The sequence below is a fragment of the Artemia franciscana genome, chromosome 8 (assembly GCF_032884065.1).
Source record: "Artemia franciscana chromosome 8, ASM3288406v1, whole genome shotgun sequence".
Taxonomy (NCBI): domain Eukaryota; kingdom Metazoa; phylum Arthropoda; class Branchiopoda; order Anostraca; family Artemiidae; genus Artemia; species Artemia franciscana.
In genome coordinates, this window is record NC_088870.1 from 42660432 (window position 1) to 42684562 (window position 24131).

General features: G+C 35.5%; 1 protein-coding gene across 1 annotated transcript in view; it reads right to left on the minus strand.

Annotated features, from left to right (window-relative positions):
* Window positions 1-2753: 2753 nt before the first annotated feature.
* LOC136029834 (bursicon-like) overlaps window positions 2754-24131 on the minus strand; it is a 35618-nt gene continuing 14240 nt past the window's right edge. Inside the window, exons 3-4 of the mRNA XM_065708291.1 lie at window positions 8960-9085; window positions 2754-2947 (exon numbers count right to left, since the gene is read on the minus strand). Coding sequence (XP_065564363.1) covers window positions 2813-2947; window positions 8960-9085 — 261 coding nt within the window. The 3' untranslated portion in view covers window positions 2754-2812. The remainder of the gene's footprint in view (window positions 2948-8959; window positions 9086-24131) is intronic.

Sequence of the window (24131 nt, forward strand, 5' to 3'; positions counted from 1 at the left end):
ATATTTCTCCAAATCTTGGGGGAATGTTTTTAATTTTTTTGAACTGTTAAACAGAAATGCTAATAACAGTGTTTTCCAAAACCTAAAAGGTTGCAATGAACCCCTCTTCATCCCAATTTCCCCAGTTGGTGCCTCTATTTCTTTCCTCTAATAAACTTATTACATTTTGACATTTTTCAATTAAAATAATAAATTAAAGTTGCAGACTATCAATGTTTCGATAAGATGTTCGCAGGCTATTAATATTTATGTAACATGCTTTTGAAAAAAGCAAGTTTACACTTTTCTTCCAGATCCATGTCTGTGCGAATCTGCGTCGCTCTTTACACTTTAGAAGACATGTTTAAAATCTAATAAAATTAACTCACTAGCCCAATGCGTAGAAATTAAAACGTTATCTTCTTCCTTTAAAATTTTCGGCAAATTCTGCTATACGGTAGTAATTTCTATGTTTGGCGCACTGAGCCTTCCCTATATACCTGCATTTTTAGTTTTATAGAATTTTTCTTCTTGACCTTCAAATTTAGGAGAGTAAGAGTTCTGGGTGCTTCTGAAGACAACATTGAGTTTAATTTTTATTCGTTTTTTAGGAGTTTTATTTTTAAACAAGTTTTGGTTTCGTCTATCTCTACGTCTCTTTCTCCAACGGAATCAAAATTCAATGTTTGTAGCAATCAAACTGCAACCTTCTACTCCGTAACTATACTATAGCGACTTGCATACCTTCGAACTGTAAGGAAATAAGACACGAATGATAGATAAGGTGATTGGCTTTTATCCCCCCTGGAAAATACCCCTCAGAAGACACCCCTCAGGAAAATAGCCCAAACCCCACGTAGAAAATACCCCCTGTGGAAAATAACCCTCCCGGAAAATACCCCCCCTCAGAAAATCCTCCCGGAAAAAAATCCTTCGGAAAATATGCATATGCATATATGCAGCATGCATATGCATGCGCAACTACATCAGCTTTTGGACTTCTTTCAGGGAATACTGAGGGATTGTCGAAAAAAATCGAATTAACTATCTGCATGCTGATTGTCCACCAATGTCTCAGAAAAGACTGAGGGCATTAGGTTGACAATTTCCAGGCATGCTGGACATTAATCAATCCTTTAGGGAATGCTGAGTATGCTGTTAAACTACATCAAAAGACAAAATTTTCATTCACATTATAAAAAGGCTGTATATGCAATATTTTGGGAGTGACCAAGGGTCAGAATATTCAATCAAAAGATACTATGTGCATATCAGTTTTCAGAAGAGCGCATTTGAAACATCCCTGGAATTAAAAGGCATTTAGTCAAAATTATCAGGGAATGTTGATGGGGGGTGTTGAAATAAATCATAAGTCCCTAATTAGAACTATCATATTAGAATCGGATAATTTAAATCCTACATGAAAAACTGGGGAAATATTCATTGTATGAATTAAAAATAAAACTTTCAGAATCAAAATCAAATAGAAAACAACTAAAAAACTTTCCGAAAAAATAGTTTTTGCGAAGAAATATAAAGGGCCATATTTAAACTTAATAACAATGAAAATAAATAACTGTAATAATTCCAATTCCAAACGACCACAAATTACTCTTAAAGAATAAATGATACACAAACCGAACAGAAATTAAAATAAAAGATCATAGTAAACGAAGAGATAACAGGTACTAATATAGATTTATAAATAAATCTTAAAATAGCTAAAAATTAAATTGAACATTCAATTCAAACTTTAAAAGAGCAAAAATTACTACAAGCAAAAGTTTGGCTACTACCCCTTTCCCCTTCTCTTGCTGTGAAAGTTTAAAACTTGTTGCCTCAATTGTGCTTTACTGAAAACAAAATATCTTTCAGTACTTTCTTTTATGTTTGCAACAAAGAAAAACAAAATCGAAATTGAAGTGAAATTAAACCTTGAATTGCTGAGCTTCCTGAAGTTAATATCATTATATGTTAAATGTTCAGTTTACTTTTATTAATTCTATCCAGTCATGTTGATTATTATGGTGTTTTTTATGCTCCGGAGGTGCTAGGACTGCCGTCACTCCAAAACCGGTACGAAACTCTGATAATGAGTTTCGGAAACTACTTGCTTTCTAAATCTCAGCACCGTGACATTCTACCTGATCAACCTCTACCATCAAGAACGAGAAAGCAAGATAAGTTAGTTCCCGTTAAAGCAAGAACAGACCGATATGGTAATTCTTTCGTCCCGGTTTTCGTCAAAATGTATAATAAGAGTTAATATTTATAGTTTGATTTATATTTACAAGTGTAGTTTGATTTTGTATATGTTGTAAAGAAACACAAATCAGCGATAGCTGTCAAGTTTTTGCTATTAAACCTGTCTACTACTACTTCTACTTTACTTGTCGTTGATGTTTTAAAAACAAAAGCACAAATAGTTCTACATAAAACGAAAATTTGAAACAACAAGCTTCAGACTTTTATAGTCAGGGAAGAGGGAAGGGGACAGAAGCCAAACTGCTGCCTGCAATAATTTTTGTTCTTTTAAAGTTTTAATTCAATATTCAATTTAATTTTTAGTCATTTAAATTTTTTTTTATTAATTTATATTAATACCTGATGTCTCTGTGTTTACTATGATTGTTAATTTTAGTTTATGTTCAATTTGCGCACAAAGTAGCTTGACTACAGCAATTGAAAATGTGTTATTGCTATTTTTGTCCAATATATTTTCACAAATTACATGATTATATTTTATTTATTCTGACAAAGATACAGCAAAAAACTTGAGTTATTCTAATTTATTTCTCTAGTCACTGGGTAAAATATGGCATAAAGCGATGTGTTATTGATACTTGAATGGACGTGTTTGAATCAAATTATCTCCCATAAATCGGGCAAGCTCTTGCGGAATGACAGCCCCCTCCTCAATTGATGTGCATGGCCGACACATGCAGTCCGTTGGAGCTCTGGTTACAACCTAAAAATAGATTATTCCTTAAAAATAAGCCGCCAAATAACTTACTAACTACAACTAAAAACTAATTTGTAAACTAAGTTGACAAGTATAATTGTAAGGCTTGAACCCAAATAACATCCTTCAAAGGGTAGCTGGCTCTTAGAAATACTAGTTAAAACTTAGTTAAAAAGTAAAAATACCTAGAAAGTCTTAGAAATACTAGTTACTAGCTTCTTCTAATGCTGACATTCACAAATAGAAGTTTGGCACTGAGCAGGAGTACAAAAAATATTCGGAGGGGGGGGGGACTAAGCTCCCATTAAACCAAATATTATGATTTCATTAAAAATCGTTTATATTTCTCAACAGTATTGATATAGTTACCCTGTTTTTTGGTGTTTTAGAGAGCCCCTCCCCTCATGAATATATTATTGAGTACAGCCGTATGATGGGTGCTAAAACTTTTTGAATCATTATTAATTCATACTAATTTACAATAGTAAATTAGTGGAAGCCAGGGATTAGCTGAAATTTTTTTAGCAATGGCACAAAAAATTAAGGGATTTCTTATAGGTTTATTTGAGCAAAAAAATATAAACATTGTTAACATTTCTTCTCACAAAAAATACAAACTATCAATGATACTGTTGAATACAAGGAAAAACGTTTTATTTTCCTTTGTTAGTCATGTAGGATGGCTTTATCCTTTAGCCGTCCTTTAGGACGGCTTCAATATAATCGGTTTCTGGTTGTATTTGCTACATGATTGACTGGATGATTGGCGGCACCGATTAGATTATTTGATAAAGTTCATTACGGGTTTTGGTATACGGTCGATAAACTGGCATGCTCACGATCTACTGGGGCTACCAGTCCAATAAGGGTGATTGCCACTGCATTCCGTGGACCTATCCCCGTAAAAGAAAGTTTCTTTTTGGATTATTCTTATAGTTTTTTGGATCATTGTTTTCATAATGGTGGAGTTCAAGAAGGGAGATTTATCTTTGGCCTCGTTCAAAGTATTTCTACTTTGGCTTGTCTCTTTTGCTAAGTTTATCAAATCAAAAGAATCTATACTTAAGTTTACCGCTTTTTGCTACGGATCTCATGATTTTCAAATACCAATAGCTGTGAAACTCACAGCTTTCGAAGATGACTATGCCGACAATTGAAATTGAACATTGAAGGGCGAAAATTACGCCTTTGGGGAATATGAGAGGAATCCAGATATTCACCTTGAATTTGTCTGGAAGAGATGGAGTAGTGCCTTGTAAAACAGCTACCCTTTCGAGCGATGCCTCAGCTATCCACAGTCAACATCTTCCATAAAAGCTGAAGTAAACATGATTCGTATTGACATTGCTAAGCATCGAGAAAAAGGTTCAAGAAAAAGTTGCTCTATCAGCTTGCGCAAAACAACAAATCGTCGTTGACACGGAGCTGACTGTTTCGTAAATTTACGACTCAATTACGCTTGAGTATAATGGAAAGTTTTAAAATCTACAATTTTCATAGTTGCAGAAGTAGCTACACCCTAGTAGGCTACGGAGAAAATAACAGCCGATAGTAACCAAAAATTAAAAAACACATTTTGTTTTTTAACTTTTGTTAAAAAACAAAGATAATTAATCGGTAATTAGATGAGAGGGTTTGCCCACTCTTCAATACCTCGCTCTTTACACTAAAGCTTGAATTTTATTCCAAATCTTTAAGAATGACCCTTGAATCACAAAGGCCGTAGAATAAATAGTTGAAATTACTAAAAATACTCTAGCGTAAAGAGCAAGGTATTGTGGTGGAGACGAAGGCCCTTATATACGTAATATTTTATGTTCGTTTCAATTTTTAATGCAACATTACTTCCAGGTGAATTTTTTTTATTATTCATTTTCTCATTGTTTTAGCAAACGGATTAAGGACACTTTTTACAGCACAAAAATAAAGCATTTTGGGGTTGTTACACTTTTTTAAACTTCTGCACAATGGATAAAACCAATGATTAAATATTATTTTAGTTCGGAAAAGAACATTTCATGATTAGTTAGCAGTCATGTCCGAAGTGAAACCAACTTAATAGTATTATGACTACAGACGAGCTTTAGAATTTTTGTCATAGCTCTAAATTCTCGGTTGTATAGAGAGAAATAATCGCATGTCCAGAGTTCTTATTATGGATTATTTGATATTCATTTCGACCAATACTAAAGCACATTTCTTACAATTTAATAGTAACTTGATAAATAAATCCATTATTTCTATATGCTGTCCAATTTCCGATGACATGCTATTGAAACAATGTTTATTTTATTTCTATTCTTTTAAGATAATTTTTATTGCATAATGAAAGTTACTGTTATGATAGCTGATGTAAGATTATGAATAGGTTTATGCATAATTTTGTCGTTGTCAGGTTACGTACTCACTTATGTCTCCTACACCAATATTTTCGTTTTTTGTAATTGGCTTTTGTGTGTTCAGTAAAGTGTTAGTTTTCTCTAATGATACAAACATAGGTAAATATAATTGGTTGGTTTATTTGTGTTAGTTTTATTTATATATGTTTGATAGACTCTGAAGCATTAATTTTTGTTCTTTTTAAGTTTCATCTTCGCTCTTTCTCCCTCAGAAAAACTTTGTTTTTCAAGTTAACCTTAGGTAGATTTTAATTTAAGTTTAATGTAGAAAAAACAGTGTCATGACATTTTAATTTCTTTTGAGGAGGGAGAGCACCCTCATATAAGGAACGATTTTGATTCGTTTTAAGTTTTAACGATACTCTTTACACCAGGCGGACCACTGGTCCGCCTGCCATGACTCTTTTTCCTAATTAAATAAAAGAACAAGCTTTTTCAACTGAAAGTAAAGAGCAACATTAAAACTTAGACTGATCAGAACTTATGTATATGAAGGAGATAGCTCTCCTCAACATCTTGCTTTTTACGCTAAAGTTTTCTAGAACTTTTCAAAAAACTTAATATTGTTTTAATTAAACGATCCTTGTATTTCAGGAGTCGTTCTTAAAGAATTGGGACAAAATTCAAACTTGAGCGTAAAGAGCGAAGTGCTGAGGAGGGGGAAATCTTCTTCTTACAATTAATAATTTCTGTTCGTTTTAAGTTTTAATGTTGTTCCTTACTTTCAGTTGAAAAAACTTGTTGTTTTCTTTCATTTGATTTCTGATCGTTTTTTAAATAATGCCAGCAAATCTGGCTCCACCTCCACGGAAAAATTGCCCTCCCTACAGAAATTTCTCTAGACAATTCAATCTCGGTGAAAATTTACCCCTGAAAATTACCCTTAACAAGTCCACGCGTAAAATTGAGACGGAAAAGAGAAAGCAAGATGTAAAAAAAGAATTTCGTTTAGGAATTCTGGCGAAATTCCCCAGTGTATAATTTCCCCTGATAAGTTCACCCCCTGGAAACTTCCCCCCCCCCACGGAAAATTCCCCCATCGAGAAACCCCTGGCATAAGATTTGTCCCCTTCCCCATACGAAAATGTAAATATACTTCTCAGTAACAAATACTATGTGTAAACAATTTGAAAATTTTATAGCTTAGAGATCTTTCCTCTGATATGGGGGAGGGGTCATGTTACATCCAAAGGTATAGTTATTGGGAATTTCATTTATGAAGAACAAAATGAATCTCAACATTTTGATCGGACGATTTTGGGAAAAAAGGGGTGGATGAGGAGGCCTAATTGCCCTCCAATATTTTTGGTCAATTAAAAAGGCCACTAGAGTTTTTAATCTCCATTGGAATGACACCTCTCACGAAATTGTAGGACCACTGGGTAAAAAAAAAAAAAACACATCAGTGATCTTTTTTCCAGCAAAAAATACAAAATTCCACGTTTTTGAAGATAGAGGTTTGAAACCTCTACAGAAGGTTTTCTGATACGCTGAATCTGATGCTATGATTTTAAGATTCTACGACTTCTAGGGTTGTTTCCCCTTTCTAGAAATCGGAAAATTTTTCTCAGGCTCGTAACCTTTAATTGGTAGGATTAAGCTTAATGAAACGTATATACCTGAAATTAGCATAATGAGCCAATTCTTTTGATATATCTATTGTTATAAAAATTCCATTTTATAGAGCTTCGGTTAGTATTGAGGCGGGTCTTTCCCTGCTTATAGTTCCTTCGAACCCCCCCCCATGGAAAATTCCCCTGTGGAAAAAAAACAGCAGAAAATTCGTCCCCCTACAAACAAAAACGTATACAAAGTTCTCAATAACAAATGCTATGCATAGACAATGGGGAAACTTTATAACTTAAAGACCTTTTCCCTGGGGCTGTGGATGTTATGTTACAGCCAAAGGCATATCTATTGGGCCTTTCGTTTACGATGAACAAAATGGCTAACTAAATATTTTGATCAGACGATTTTGGGAAAAAGAGCGGGGGAGGGGGTCTAGTTGCCCTTCAATCTTTTTGGTCACTTGGAAAGGGCAGTATAACTTTTAAATTACGGTCGAATGACACCTATCACGAAATTTTAGGACCACTGGGTTGATATGATTACCCCTGGGAAAAAAAACAACAAAAAGAAAACAACAAATAAACACACATCCGTCATCTTCCTTTTGGCAAAAAATACAAAATTCCACATTTTTACAGATAGAGGCTTGAAACCTCTACAGTGTGGTTTTCTGATATGCTGAATCTGATGGTATGATTTCATTAAGATTCTATAGCTTTTAGGGCTGTTTTCCCCTTTTTAGAAAATCGGACAAATTTTCTCAGGCTCGTAGTTTTTAATTGGCAAGACGAAGCTTAGTTCATCTTATGTTTTTGATATTTGAATCTTATATATTTGAAATCAGCACAATAAGCCAATTCTTTCGACATTTCTATTAGTATCACAATTCCGTTTTTTAGAGTGTCGGTTAGTATTGAGCCAGGTTGCTCCTTACTAAAATTTCGTTACCTCGGACACTAAGAAAATATATACAATCCAATCCTTTGATACCCATTTTATTTAGCATAGTTGAAAGACCCAATAACTATTTCTCAGGGAATGATATGACCCTGACAGGTACTTGGGAAAGGGGTTTAAGTTATGCAATTTTCCCTGTTGTTTGGAGATAGTGTTTCTTATTCCAAAATATGCAGATTTTTTGGGGGAAGAGGAATTCTCTGCAGGGAGAGGTATTTCCCACTGAGAGATTTTTCTGTGGAGACGAAATTTTTTAAAGGGAATTTTCCATTGGAAATTTTTATGAGGGAGGGAGAAAGCACTGTAATTTATAAAATGTGTCCATTGTTTACATATAGTCCTTGTTATTAGGAAATATGTGTAACTTTTTTGAGGATGAACTTTACATGGAGGAATTTTGCGGAGAAATTTTTCCACGGAAGGAGAAATTAATTTCAAGCATGATTTGAAAAACGATCGTAAATTGAATAAAAAATTGAAACATTTTTTCAATTGAAATTACTGTTTTTCTTTGTTTTACTTTTCTTTTCTTAGCTTCAATTATTTTCAGTTTTCTGGTTTTTAGTTCATTCTATATTCCGTCCCTTTTTCTTTTAGTACTTGACTCATTTTTTTTTCATATATGCAAAAAATATCTTATCTGACTTTTGTCTTTTCTTGTTTATTGGACTGACAACTTTTTAATTGAATATTCGTCAATAGTTAAGTCTGAAATGACTCAGGCTGAATAGCAAGATTGTGCTGAGCATAAATGCCTGTATTTTGAAATAGTAAACACATATTAAAAGTCGCGAAAGTATTGTTTAATTTTTTTTTACTTCCTACAAACACGTTGAAGATCGTGGTTTTTTAGTTCGTGTGAAAAACAAAAAAAGTTTTTATGAAAAACTTTGCAAGAAAGTGTAAATATTACTCTAACCATTAGGGACACTGAAGGGATGGTGATACAACTTATTTGATAGCATTTGCACCTATTTTTAGTCACCAAAACGTGGGTAAAAGAACATTAGTGAGGTTTTAAGTTTTTTATATAATGTATTAATTAAACAAAGGAACGATTTATGAGCCAAGTCTAAATTTTATTATTATTTACCTTTCTAACTTTAGGCTCTCCAGGCCCTGCCTTGGGGCAAAAAAGTGATACAACTGCCTCTCGATGACCGCTTTCTTGACAACACATGCAAGATCTTTCTGTTTGCCACAACTTAGAACCGGATACCTAGAAATATTACTATTATAACAAAGGCAAGTGTTTCATACATTTTTTTTCCAGTAACGAAGGCATAGAAAAAATGTTATTGATGCTAATCAATTAGGGAAAACTTATCCAAAGTATCGTAAATGTAAGATATTCACTGTCAAAAACAGGGCCGGATTTAAATCTGTGATTCCACTAGGCACAAGCATTTTGGTGCACCCAATCCCAAGTAATTTTTTTTTGGGTAGACCCAGAGATTCGGGAGCAATTTCCCAAAAATATGGGGGTAGTGGAAGCCCTGAACAGAAGGCAACTGATGAGTGATGATGCAAAAGTAATGCAAGAGAGAGGTTATACTGAGCTCTCAGCTGCCATTCTTGGGAGACATCTGACTGTTTATAAGCGGCTACGGAATTTCTGTGCTGTTTTAAATTCACTTTTCTGTGAATAGGCAACGAATTGCAGCAGCAAAGCGCACCTGGCACATTGACGATAAATGACATCAGCCCAGTTTTTGTTAAGAAATAAAACGCTCAGTTTTTTTTTTATGCGCCCCTCGGCATTGTGCGTCCTAGGCCCGGGCCTAGTGGGCCTATGCGTAAATCCTGGCGTGGTCATAAGGCAGCAACTGGGCTGGGATTAATCAGTAATATGTTCACAGCCTAGCCTGTGTGCGAGATTTACTTGGTGGGGAGGGGGGCAAATTAGACGAAATGGCAAATAACAGCCATAGTATTTTTTTTCCTTTTTTAGTGGAGGATTTTGGAAGGAGTGAGTTTGCCAGGTGACTAAAAAATTGACAAAAAGTTTAAAAAAAACTACGGAAAAAGTGTGCGTAGCCTTGATTCCCCCTATTGAAACCTGGTCATACATATCAAAGGCAAAAATAATCATGAACGTATTTAATTTTTCAGCTGAACGGTTACCCAAAGTCAGCAGTTTTTGAGTTAATGAAAACATACGAATTAGTGATAACAACTCCTGGTAATTTACCACTGCACCACTCATCCTCACATCAATATGATGACGTAAGCTTCTCCTCTACTAAATTGGAGCTCCACTCCTAACTCCCTCCCTATTTTGAATATATCCTTATAAGGTCTCCTAGTCCGACTTTAAAATTTTTCTTTCCTTTGATCCCAGCTGAACTACTTAAAACATGATTTTTGCTTACCATACTTGCTTCATCCGCTCAACATGACTAAATAACTACTTTCCTCTTAAAACAGGGGCATCAAACTATAGGCAAGAAATTCATTTGAATCGTATATTAGGGTAAGATATACAAACAACTAAGGAAGGTATTGTAATAATATCGTCTAAAATGTAATTTTGGATTAAAAAAACATCGTTACTCCCTCCCATCAGCTTCCTTCGTGCTATATGCATATCCTTACTTTACCGAGTTTTACCTACAAAATTCGTTGTTGCATTAAAACGGAATCCATTATCAGTTTCTGTTTTAGAGACAAAAATACAACAATAAATTGAATGGATAGCAACTTTTTCTTCACAACTATCTTCACCCTCTCAAAGAAGCTAATTTTAAGCGCTCTCTTTCGTAGGATGATAGTTTTACAGATATCAGTTTATTGCTTCACGTCTAAGAATGTCACTTTTCTATTTGTTAAATTCCCTAGGGGGGGACTTGAAGGATTTCGATTATTTGGAAAAAATAAAGCATTACCCTGCAAATACAGCCCAAACATAGAAAAATGTACCATAAACTTTGGATTGTACCATTAAATGCTCAGTTGTACTAAATTATGCCAGGGCCTCTAAGTTATACCAAAAACGGAACAATTGTACTACAATGACAATGCTGAAGCCACCCATCTTAACCTAAATTTTGTCGTAGTCATAGGCTTCGATTACATCATAAGCTCAAAAATAATTACGTTGACTATTTACAAAGTAAGAAATTATAGACGTAGCACATTTCAAAAGAGTAGGCTGGAATATCTAATTATTCCAATTATAGATAAACCGTTGAGGTGACAGTTTTTTACAGAGCAAACTATACTTTATTGACAGAGTAAAATACAAACATAGCATACATTAATAGAGCTGCCTTTGAGATACGAGTACTTCAAACACAGACAAACCATTGAGGCACCCTTTTTATTAGGGGAAAGTAGGCTTTTCTTTACAGAGAAAAGTATTATAGACATAGCAGGCATCGATATAGTAGACCTTAAAATTCCAATTATTTCAATTACAGAGGTGATATTGAGGTGCCAGTTTCTTATACAGCTAAATAGACGTTATTTACAGAGTAAAATAGTATAGACAAAGCAGATATCAGTAGAGTAGGCTTTAAGATTCAATTCTTCAAATATGGATAAAGCATTGAGGTACCACGTTATGATTGAGCAAGGTAGACTTTATTAACAGAAGGGAGTAGTAGAGACAAAGCACACCTCATTGAAGTAGGCTTTAATGTCCAACTATAGATAAAGCATTGATGTGCTATGCTTTACCTGAGCAAGGTAGACTTTATTGACAGAGGAGAGCAGTCCAGACAAAGCAGACATCGATAGAGTAGGCTTTAAGATTCAATTGCATCAATTATTGATAAAGCATTGAGGTGCCACGTTTTAATTGAGTATGGTAGGCTTTATTGATAGAGGAGAGTAGCATAGACAAAGAAGACCTCATTAAAGTAGGTTTTAAGGTCTAATTACTTCAACTACAGATAAAGCATGTGCGATGCTTTGCCTGAGCAAGGTAAACTTTATTGACAGAGGAGAGCAGTACAGACAAAGCAGACATCGATAGAGTAGGCTTTAAGATTCAATTGCTCCAACTATTGATAAAGTATTGAGGTGCCACGTTTTAATTGAGTATGGAAGACTTTATTGACAGAGGAGAGCACTAAAGACAAAGCAGACGTTGATAGGGTAGGTTTTAATATTCAATTGCTTCAACTATTGATAAAGCATTGAGGTGCCACGTTTTAATTGAGTATGGTAGGCTTTATTGATAGAGGAGAGTAGCAAGACCTCATTAAAGTAGGCTTTAAGGTCTAATTACTTCAACTATAGATAAAGCATGTGCTATGCTTTGCCTGAGCAAGGTAGACTTTATTGACAGAGGAGAGCAGTACAGACAAAGCAGACATCGATAGAGTAGGCTTTAAGATTCAATTGCTTCAACTATTGATAAAGCATTGAGGTGCCACGTTTTAATTGAGTATGGTAGGCTTTATTGATAGAGGAGAGTAGCATAGACAAAGAATACCTCATTAAAGTAGGCTTTAAGGTCTAATTACTTCAACTACAGATAAAGCATGTGCTATGCTTTGCCTGAGCAAGGTAAACTTTATTGACAGAGGAGAGCAGTACAGACAAAGCAGACATCGATAGAATAGGCTTTAAGATTCAATTGCTTCAACTATTGATAAAGCATTGAGGTGCCACGTTTTAATTGAGTATGGAAGACTTTATTGACAGAGGAGAGCACTAAAGACAAAGCAGACGTTGATAGGGTAGGTTTTAATATTCAATTGCTTCAACTATTGATAAAGCCTTGAGGTACCACGTTTTAATTGAGTATGGTAGGCTTTATTGATAGAGGAGAGTAGCATAGACAAAGAAGACCTCATTAAAGTAGGCTTTAAGGTCCAATTACTTCAACTATAGATAAAGCATGTGCTATGCTTTGATTGAGCAAGGTAGACTTTATTGACAGAGGAGAGCAGTACAGACAAAGCAGACATCGATAGAGTAGGCTTTAAGATTCAATTGCTTCAACTATTGATAAAGCATTAAGGTGCCACGTTTTAATTGAGTATGGTAGGCTTTATTGATAGAGGAGAGTAGCATAGACAAAGAAGACCTCATTAAAGTAGGCTTTAAGGTCCAATTACTTCAACTATAGATAAAGCATGTACTATGCTTTGATTGAGCAAGGTAGACTTTATTGACAGAGGAGAGCAGTACAGACAAAGCAGACATCGATAGAGTAGGCTTTAAGATTCAATTGCTTCAACTATTAATAAGGCATTGAGGTGCCACGTTTTAATTGAGTATGGTAGGCTTTATTGATAGAGAAGAGTAGCATAGACAAAGAAGACCTCATTAAAGTAGGCTTTAAGGTCTAATTACTTCAACTATAGATAAAGCATGTTCTATGCTTTGCCTGAGCAAGGTAGACTTTATTGACAGAGGAGAGCAGTACAGACAAAGCAGTACAGACATCGATCGAGTAGGCTTTAAGATTCAATTGCTTCAACTATTGATAAAGCATTGAGGTGCCACGTTTTAATTGAGTATGGTAGCCTTTATTGATAGAGGAGAGTAGCATAGACAAAGAAGACCTCATTAAAGTAGCCTTTAAGGTCTAATTACTTCAACTATAGATAAAGCATGTGCTATGCTTTGCCTGAGCAAGGTAGACTTTATTGACAGAGGAGAGCAGTACAGACAAAGCAGACATCGATAGAGTAGGCTTTAAGATTCAATTGCTTCAACTATGATAAAGCATTGAGGTGCCACGTTTTAGTTGAGTATGGTAGGCTTTATTGATAGAGGAGAGTAGCATAGACAAAGAAGACCTCATTAAAGTAGGTTTTAAGGTCTAATTACTTCAACTATAGATAAAGCATGTGCTATGCTTTGCCTGAGCAAGGTAGACTTTATTGACAGAGGAGAGCAGTACAGACAAAGCAGACATCGATAGAGTAGGCTTTAAGATTCAATTGCTTCAACTATTGATAAAGCATTGAGGTGCCACGTTTTAATTGAGTATGGTTTAATTGGTTAATTGAGTATGGTATTGATAGAGAAGAGTAGCATAGACAAAGAATACCTCATTAAAGTAGGCTTTAAGGTCTAATTACTTCAACTACAGATAAAGCATGTGCTATGCTTTGCCTGAGCAAGGTAAACTTTATTGACAGAGGAGAGCAGTACAGACAAAGCAGACATCGATAGAGTAGGCTTTAAGATTCAATTGCTTCAACTATTGATAAAGCATTGAGGTGCCACGTTTTAATTGAGTATGGAAGACTTTATTGACAGAGGAGAGCACTAAGACAAAGCAGACGTTGATAGGGTAGGTTTTAATATTCAATTGCTTCAACTATTGATAAAGCATTGAGGTGCCACGTTTTAATTGAGTATGGTAGGCTTTATTGATAGAGGAGAGTAGCATAGACAAAGAAAACCTCATTAAAGTAGGCTTTAAGGTCCAATTACTTCAACTATAGATAAAACATGTGCTATGCTCTGATTGAGCAAGGTAGACTTTATTGACAGAGTAGAGCAGTACAGACAAAGCAGACATCGATAGAATAGGCTTTAAGATTCAATGGCTTCAACTATTGATAAAGCATTAAGGTGCCACGTTTTAATTGAGTATAGTAGGCTTTATTGATAGAGGAGAGTAGCATAGACAAAGAAGACCTCATTAAAGTAGGCTTAAGGTCTAATTACTTCAACTATAGATAAAGCATGTGCTATGCTCTCATTGAGCAAGGTAGACTTTATTGACAGAGGAGAACAGTACAGACAAAGCAGACATCGATAGCATAGGCTTTAAGATTCAATTGCTTCAACTATTGATAAAGCATTAAGGTGCCACGTTTTAATTGAGTATGGTAGGCTTTATTGATAGAGAAGAGTAGCATAGACAAAGAAGACCTCATTAAAGTAGGCTTTAAGGTCTAATTACTTCAACTATAGATAAAGCATGTTCTATGCTTTGCCTGAGCAAGGTAGACTTTATTGACAGAGGAGAGCAGTACAGACAAAGCAGTACAGACATCGATCGCGTAGGCTTTAAGATTCAATTGCTTCAACTATTGATAAAGCATTGAGGTGCCACGTTTTAATTGAGTATGGTAGCCTTTATTGATAGAGGAGAGTAGCATAGACAAAGAAGACCTCATTAAAGTAGCCTTTAAGGTCTAATTACTTCAACTATAGATAAAGCATCTGCTATGGTTTGCCTGAGCAAGGTAGACTTTATTGACAGAGGAGAGCAGTACAGACAAAGCAGACATCGATAGAGTAGGCTTTAAGATTCAATTGCTTCAACTATTGATAAAGTATTGAGGTGCCACGTTTTAATTGAGTATGGTAGGCTTTATTGATAGGGGAGATTAGCATAGACAAAGAAGACCTCATTAAAGTAGGCTTTAAGGTCTAATTACTTCAACTACAGATAAAGCATGTGCTATGCTTTGCCTGAGCAAGGTAGACTTTATTGACAGAGGAGAGCAGTACAGACAGAGCAGACATCGATAGAGTAGGCTTTAAGATTCAATTGCTTCAACTATTGATAAAGCATTGAGGTGCCACGTTTTAATTGAGTATGGTAGGCTTTATTGATAGAGGGGAGTAGCATAGACAAAGAAGACCTCATTAAAGTAGGCTTTAAGTTCCAATTACTTCAACTATAGATAAAGCATGTGTTATGCTCTGATTGAGCAAGGTAGACTTTATTGACAGAGTAGAGCAGTAAAGACAAAGCAGACATCGATAGAGTAGGCTTTAAGATTCAATTGCTTCAACTGTTGATAAAGCATTGAGGTGCAACGTTTTAATTGAGTATGGTAGGCTTTATTGACAGAGGAGAGCACTAAAGACTAAGCAGACGTTGATAGGGTAGGTTTTAAGATTCAATTGCTTCAACTATTCATAAAGCATTGAGGTACCACGTTTTAATTGAGTATGGTAGGCTTTATTGACAGAGGAGAGCACTAAGAACAAAGCAGACATTGATAGGGTAGGCTTTAAGATTCAATTGCTTCAACTATTGATAAAGCACTGAGGTGCCATGTTTTAATTGAGTATGGTAGGCTTTATTGACAGAGGAGAGCACTAAAGACAAAGCAAACATTGATAGTGTAGGCTTTAAGATTCCATTGCTTCAAACATAGATAAAACATTGGTTCCAGGTCTTAATTCAGTAGGGCAGGCTTTATTGATAGAAGAGAGTAGCATACAAAAAGAAGACCTGATTAAAGTAGGCTTTAAGGTCCAAATACTTCAACTGTAGATTGAAAACTGGGGTGCCAATTTTTGATATAGCAAAAAGTAGACATCGTTTGACAGAGTAGAGTAGTTTAGAAAAAAGGCAGGGATCGATACAACAGACTTTAAAATACAAGCAATTTACTTCGAGGTAAAACGTTGAGGTGCCGGTTTTTGACAGAGCAGAGTGGCACATGGAGGATGTTTTAAGCCTATTTTTCTGGCCGTGTATTCTTTTGTTTTAAAAAATCAAAAAACAAAACAAAAACAAACAGAAATTACATTAAAGTACCAAAAGCTCAACAAAATCAAGACATGATAGAATTAACAGACTAATACCAGTCAATTATTGACAGTGATGAACTGACAGGATATGTATCATAGACTTAGATTTCAGAAAATCTCCTTTTGGTTTCAAATATTACGAGCAAAAGCATACAATCAAGACAGCGCATTCTGTTTCGTATATATGTTGCTCTCAAAATTTCGTCTTAGAAGGCATGTGGTCCTCCAAGTAAGGTCTTTAAAGTCAGTTAATTGAAGATATCAGGTTCGACTTCTAGAGTCTAGAATAACTAACTCAAAAATATTTAGTTTGGCAGTAGGCTAGGCAATTTTTTTATTTTGTTCGTTTATTTATATATTTGTATTCGTTTATTTACATTTATAATTTGGTCCTTTACATATAGTATATGTTATTGAGAAAGGTATGCATGTTTGAAATTCATTTTCCAGAAATACGAAGGGAATTCAGGTGAGTCTTTCAGAGAATGTTGAGGAGAGTGTTGCACTAAATCCAAAAAAAAATTGTGCATGTGGATAGTCAAAAGGGCGTAACTCATGAATGACTGGGTATATTCATTTGGAACTTTAAGGAAATGATAAGGGAGATGATCAAAAAGGGAATATTTGCAGGCTACCACTACAACTATAACCACTACTACTACTACCACTACTACTAAAATACTCCATTTACAATTTTTAGGGTAAATCTGAACAAAACCAAAAGACACTATGTGCATACAAATTGTCAAAAGAGCGTATCTTAAGAATTGATATTTTCACAGAATACTAAAAGGGGAAAATCTTCTGACCAAAAGGCAATATTTGAATGCTACTACTAATACTTTTATGACTGATACATTTATTACTAATACTACTTCTTCAAGTACTACTTATCATGCAACTACTTGTAAATGCAATATCTTAATATTGCTACTGCTACTAGTACTAACGCTATTACTATCAATACTACTACCAGTAATACAAACACTACTACTATGACTACTATTACAAAAATGCCTAAGGGTCGCAAGGGGAGGTTTCCGATGATTTTTTTTGAGGAATGAGGAGGTGAAACTAACCACAACACTCTGTCTGTATGCATGCTCTCAAAAAGGCGGAACAGAAATATCTTAGGAACAGTTTGGTGTGTGAAGTTGAAACTAACAGGGCTTGTTGTGGGGCATGTTGAACTAACCAAAAGATAATATTTCCACCCTATTGCTCCTTCTTGTATTCATACTACTGCTAATGTTACCATTATTAATACTTCTACTACTGCTACTGCCACTAAAACTAACGCTACTACTATTAATTCTACTGCTACTACTACTACTACTGCTACCGAAACTAATCGTATTAAGGTGAAGAAATTGGGATATATAGAAACTATACGGAACTAGATCAAGACACACTATACCCACGCAGGTTATTAAGAGGACGTATATGAAACGCTTCAGGAACGGTTCATGGTATTAAGTTTGGCAGGGTATTATGTTTGGCATGGTATTGAGTTGAAACTTTCAGCGTGTGTTGAAGGGGATGTTGAAGAAACCAAGGGTGCAATGCGCATACTAATAAAAATTGCTACTAATGGTCCTAAAACTATTGGTACTACGCTAGCTAAGTTCATTAAGGTGAAACTTTCAAGGAATATTTAGACGGATGTTGAACTATATCAACGGTTTCTAGTGCCATTTTTAAGAGTCAAACGGGATTGGCGGGCAAGCAGCCCTTCTCCCAAGTCCATTCATTTTCCAAACACATCCAGTCAAAATTTTTGGACAGTCGTTTTTTTCTGCATAGTAGAACGATCCAGTAACAATATCTGTAGGGCTATTGGTCATGTCAACCCTCGCAGTTATGTAATCAGTCCATTATGCTTTAAAACTAATTGTTGCTTAAAAACTATATCAAAAGGTACTATGTGTACGGTTGCCAATAAGACACCTCAGCAATATCTCTAGAACGACTGGGTGCATTAAGTCAAAACTTTAGGGGCCTTACTATTATTACTTCTACTCTTACAATTTAAATAAATCAAAAGAGTGTAAGTGTATCCAAGTTGTCAAAAAGCACTTAAAGAATTTTTGGGAATGACAGTATGTTTTATTTTTCAGATCAGCCTGAGGAGGTATATAATTAAATAAACAATACTATTTGTGTCAAGATTAAAATTTGGGGAAAAAATTTCTCCAACACACAAATAGCAAGCCAAACTATGGATTCTTAGAGAAAAACCGTAAAAATATAAAATATTTTTCCCACAAAAAATACTATGTCAATAAAAAGCAGACAAAAATCAATTTGATTTTTTTTTTCCAAAAAACAAGTTTTTCAAAGAAAGGTAAAGAGCTAAATGATAACCAAAAATGAGCAGAAATAAAGTCAAATCATCTTCCAAGCATAGAACTACCACAAATCACCATCAGTGAACAAAAGAAACCCAAAACAAACAGAAATTACGATAAGTAACCGAGTCAAACTCAAAAGGAGCAAAATTTTACATGAGTAGGGCTGACAACCCCCACGTCTACTCAAGATCAGAACATATTTTGCACTTTACCTAAAAAAAATTATCCTGGATTGTCAGCTGAATAACTTGTATTTATTCTTGTAATAACTTGTATTGTATTATATATATATATATATATATATATATATATATATATATATATATATATATATATATATATATATATATATATATATATATATATATATATATATATATATATATATATATATATATACTTGTATTTATTCCCTAAAGTTTCAAGAGTCTTTTATTTATCAAAGTAAAAAAAGTGAAAACCTTTAAAATGTATTTGTTTTCACCAAAGTACAAATTATGCTCTGGTCCTGAGAAGGCATGAGGGTTGTCAACACAACTCATGTTAGTTTTAGCTCGTTTTGAGTTTGACTCGGTTATTTATTGTAATTTCTGTTCGTTTTGGATTTTATCTATGTATTGATGGTGATGTGTGTTGGTTTTACTTTATTTCTGCTCATTTTTGGTTTAATTGAGCTTTTACTTTTCTTTGAAAAACTTGATTTGTGGAAAAAGTTTTTTAAGTTAATATGACAAAAACGCAATGTAGAGAACAAAAAAATCAGAGCCATTGCTATAAAGTTGCCTATAGCAAAGGCCGTACGGCTCCAATGTTTTATTTTTTTCCAGAGGACCTTCAAATAGAGGGAATCGTCCAGAGGGCCTCATTCAATTGAAAATCGCAAGTTCTAGTGCTCTTTTTAAGAGTCAAAAGTGATCGGAGGGCAACTAGCCTCCCCCACGCCCTTTTTTCCCAAAATACATTCGATAAAAATATTGAGATAGCCATTTTGTAGCAAATAGTAAAAACAATTCATATAGCCCAAGCTCTGGGGTCGGCACAACCACAAAGGACCAGGGGGCAGGGATTGTAAAGTATGCTCCGGGGACATAAATGGCTTTTATAGAATGGATGCTCGTATAAATCCCAGAGAAGCTCACTTGATTGGAAATTGAAAGTCCTAGTTCACTTTTTAGGAGTCTAAAGAGATCAGAGGGCAACTAGCCCCCCCTCCCCACGCATTTTACCGCAAACCCATCTGATAAAAATTTGGGGATAACAATTTTGTTAAACATAGTTCTAACATCAGATAATAAAAAACCCCGGGGCTGACAATATCTTCCAGGGCCCAGGGGCAGGCTTTGTAATTAAAAGCTCTTATTGACTTTTTAAAAGTCAAAAGAGATCAGAGGGCAACTTGCCCCTCCCCCAAACACCCGTTTTTCCCCAAACTCATCCAAAAAAATTTTGAGATAGCCATTTTGTTAAAAATAGTTCGAACATACGATATTAAAAACTGCGGGATCGAAACAACAACCTAGGGCCCGGGGGCAGATGTTATAAGTTATAACTTTGGGCGTATATGGTTCTTATATAAGGGAAGCTCGTATAAACTTCAGAGAGGGCTCATTTGATTGGAAACTAAAATTTCTGTTTCACTTTTTAAGAGCCAAAAGAGATCAGAGGGCAACTATCCCCCACGCCCTTTTTTCCCCTAACCCATCTGATAAGATTTTCAGATAACTATTTTGTTGAAAATACTTCAAATATCAGATATTAAAAACTCTGGGGTCAACAAAGCACCTTAGGGCCCGGGGCAGGCACTGTAAGTTATGCCCTCGGGCATATACGGTTTTTATAGAAGGGGTACTAGTATAAAGTTCAGAGAAGACTCATCTATTAAAAATTCAAAGTTCTAGTTCACTTTTTCAGAGTCAAAAGAGTTCAGAGGGTAACTAGCCCACCCGCACGCCTTTTCTCGAAATACATCAAAAGAAATTTGAGATGGCAATTTTGTTTGAAATAGTTCAAAGATTATATGACAAAACTCCGGGGTTGACACAACCCCCAGGGTCTGGGGGCAGGTATTTTAAGTTATGCAGTGGGGAAATATATGGTTCTTATAGAAGGGTACTCGCATAAACGTCAGAGAGGGCTCATTTGATAGGAAATTGAAAATTCCAGTTCACTCTTTAAGATTCAAAGGCATGAGAGGGTAACTAGCCCACCCATACCCTTTTTTCTGTGAATTAATCCGATGGAAATTTTGAAATAGACATTTTGTTAAAAATATTCCAAGCGTCATATAACAAAAACTCCAGGGTCAACACAACCCTCCAGGGGCAAGGGCTGTAAGCCATGCCCAGGGGACAAAAGGTTCTTATAGAAGGGAAGCTCGTATAAACTTCAGAGAAGGTTTGTTTGATTGGACATAGAAAGTTCTATTTCTTATTTTAAGAGTCAAAAGAGATCGGGGGGCAGATCACCCCCCCACCCCTACACCTTTTCCCCGCAAACCCATCTGATAAAAATTTTGAGATATCTATATTGTTAAAAACTGTTCAAACATAGAATAATAAAATCTGGGATTGACACAACCCTCCAGGACCCGGGGGCAGGTGTTATAAGGTATATCATGGGGGCATAGATGGTTCGTATAGAAGGTATGCTCGTATAAACATCAGATAGGGCACATTTGATTGGAAATCAAAAGTTCTATTTCTTTTTTTTAAGAGTCAATAGAAACCGAAGGGTAAAAAGCCCCCCACCCTATGCCTTTCTCCCGCAAAAAACATCCGATAAAAGTTTTGAGATAGCCATTTTGCTAAAACTAGTTAAAAAATCAGATAATAAGGACTTCGGAGTTGACTCTTACCCCCAGAGCCCGGGGGCAAGTGTTTATACCCCTACGGTATATAAGGCTTTTATGTCAGAGGAGGTCGGATAAACTTCAGAGGTGGCTCATTTATTAGAAATTGAAAGTTCTAGTTAACTTTTTATGAATCAAAAGGAATTGAGGGTATCTACCCCCCTCTCCTCCCCCCACGCACACACACATACACTCACGCCCTCTTTTCAGCAAACGATCCGATCAAAATTTTGAGATTGTCAGTTTATTTGAAATACTTCAACGATCAGATATAAACTTCGGGGTCAACATAGAGCCCTCGTAGAGCCCAAGGGAAGGGTTGTAGCTTATGCATTAAAGGCATAAAAAGTTTTTATAGAAGAAGTGGTCGCATTAACCTTGGAGGGGACTGAAATTATTAGAAATTGAACATTCTAATTCCCTTTTTAAGAGTCATAGGTGATCCGATTGCGATTAGCCCCACATCTTCGCCAACCCTTTTCCCTCAAAATAACAAAGAATCCAGGGATAATACTGTCCACCAAAGCCAGGGGCAAGTTTGTAAACTATGCATCGTGTGCATTTAAGGTCTTTATCAGAGGGATGATAGTATAAACTTTGGACGGGTCTCATTTGATTGTAAATCGGAATTTCTGGTGCCGATTACAAGAGTCAAAAGTGATCGGAGGGCAACTAGACTCTCCAAGGGTCCTTTTTGCCCAAATGTATCTGATCAAATTTTTGAGATGGCCATTTTGTTCAAAATAGCTTAAAGATTAAATAACAAAAATTCAGGGGTCAACACAGCCCCCCAGAGCCCAGGGATAGTGTTGTACGTTATGCCCCGGGTACATATAAGGATTTTTGTAAGGGGTGGTCGTATAAACATCAGAGATGGCACATTCAAGTGGAAATTCAAATTTCTATGTATCTTTTTAAGAGTAATGAAAAATAATCGGCAGGCATATAACTCCCCCCACTTTCTTTTCCCAAAATATATCCGAAAACATTTTGAGATAACCATTTTGTTTGAAATATTCCAACGATCAGATGATAAAACCTTAGGGTCCACCTACCCCTCCCCCCCAAAAAAAAACCAGGGCAAGGGCTGTAACTCATGCCCCGGGGTATATAAAATTTTTATGGCAAAGGTGGTCGTATAAACTTCGGAGGAGACTAAAATGATTAGAAATTGAAAGCCCTAGTTCCCCTTTTAAGAGTCAAAAGTGATCCGATGGCAAATAGCGTCCCCCCACCAACCCCAAGGCCATATGGCTCCAACTGTTATTCTTCAGAGGTAATTCATAGCAAGGTGTGGTGTTATAAACTTCGGAGGGGCTCATTCAATTGGACATAATAATTTCTAGTATCCTTTCTAAGAGTCAAACGTGATTAGAGGTTATAAGACCCCTCCCTTTTCCCCGCCCTCTTTTCCCAAATGCATCCAATCAAAATTTTGAGATTACCGTTATATCCGAAATAGTCAAGAGATGAAGTAATTAAAATAATTATTTCTTGGGGATCGACAAAATCTCCCACTACCCCCAGGGTAAGGGCTATAAGCTTTTCAAGCTGTCCGTTATTCATAAATAAGGTTTTTATTGAACGGGTAATCGTAAAGACTTCGGAAAAGCCTCATTCAATTTAAACTGAAAGTTCTAGCTCCATTTGTAAAAGTCAGGAGTAATCAGGCCTTCTACACGCCTTTTTTCTGAATACTTTTGATCAAAATTTTGAGTTAGCGAATAGATATGGTTACGGGTTTGACCCCCCTCGCCGTGGGGGAAAGGGCTGTAAGTTATACTAGCTGCCATTCGTTAAAAGATTCAATTTCTGATCAAAAGAGACCCTCCAAAATTAACCAAAGTTAATACGACTACCCCTTCCACCAAAAAACTATATTCTAATAATGGGCAACTTTTATAAGTTACAATCCTTTGCCGGGGGGCTATGGAGGATTTCTCAACCCCCTAAGCTATAGCAATTTGAATTTAGAACTAATTTGAACAAAATTGCTATTTCGAAATTTTTATAAATGCATTTGGCTGAAAAAACAGAAGGGGGGGGGGGTGTTACTTTTGATATTTTTTGATTATTAAAAAGGGAAAAGAAATTTTATTTTCTGACCGAATGAACTTCCTCCAAAGTTCTTTTTTAAGAGTTTTTTAGTTCTTTTTTAAGAGTCAAAAGAGGTTAATGGGCAATTAGCGCAGGCCCCACTTTCCCAGAGGGCATCCTGTCAAAATTTTGAGATTTTGTTCAAAATAGTTTAAAGACCAAATAAATATTTCTCCAGGTTCGACTTCCCCCCCCCCTTCCCGGAGAAATGGCTCTGAGCTACGGAATTGCTTATTGATGCTTCGATACTTTTTACCTTGAAACCTTGTTTACTCAGATGTTTTCTTTACCTTGATACTTTGGTACCTTTATACTTAGTTTTGATACTTTGATGAAAGTTCGGTGTTGGAAAAAATAATGTTTTTGAAATAAGAAATTTTCTAAAAACTTGAAACTTGATTGCAATCAAAAACGAACAAAATTAATTAAAAAAAAAACTTTCCGAAAAAGAAGTTTTTCAAAGAAAAGTAAACGCCATATTAAACTTAAGATCAGCAGATACAAATATC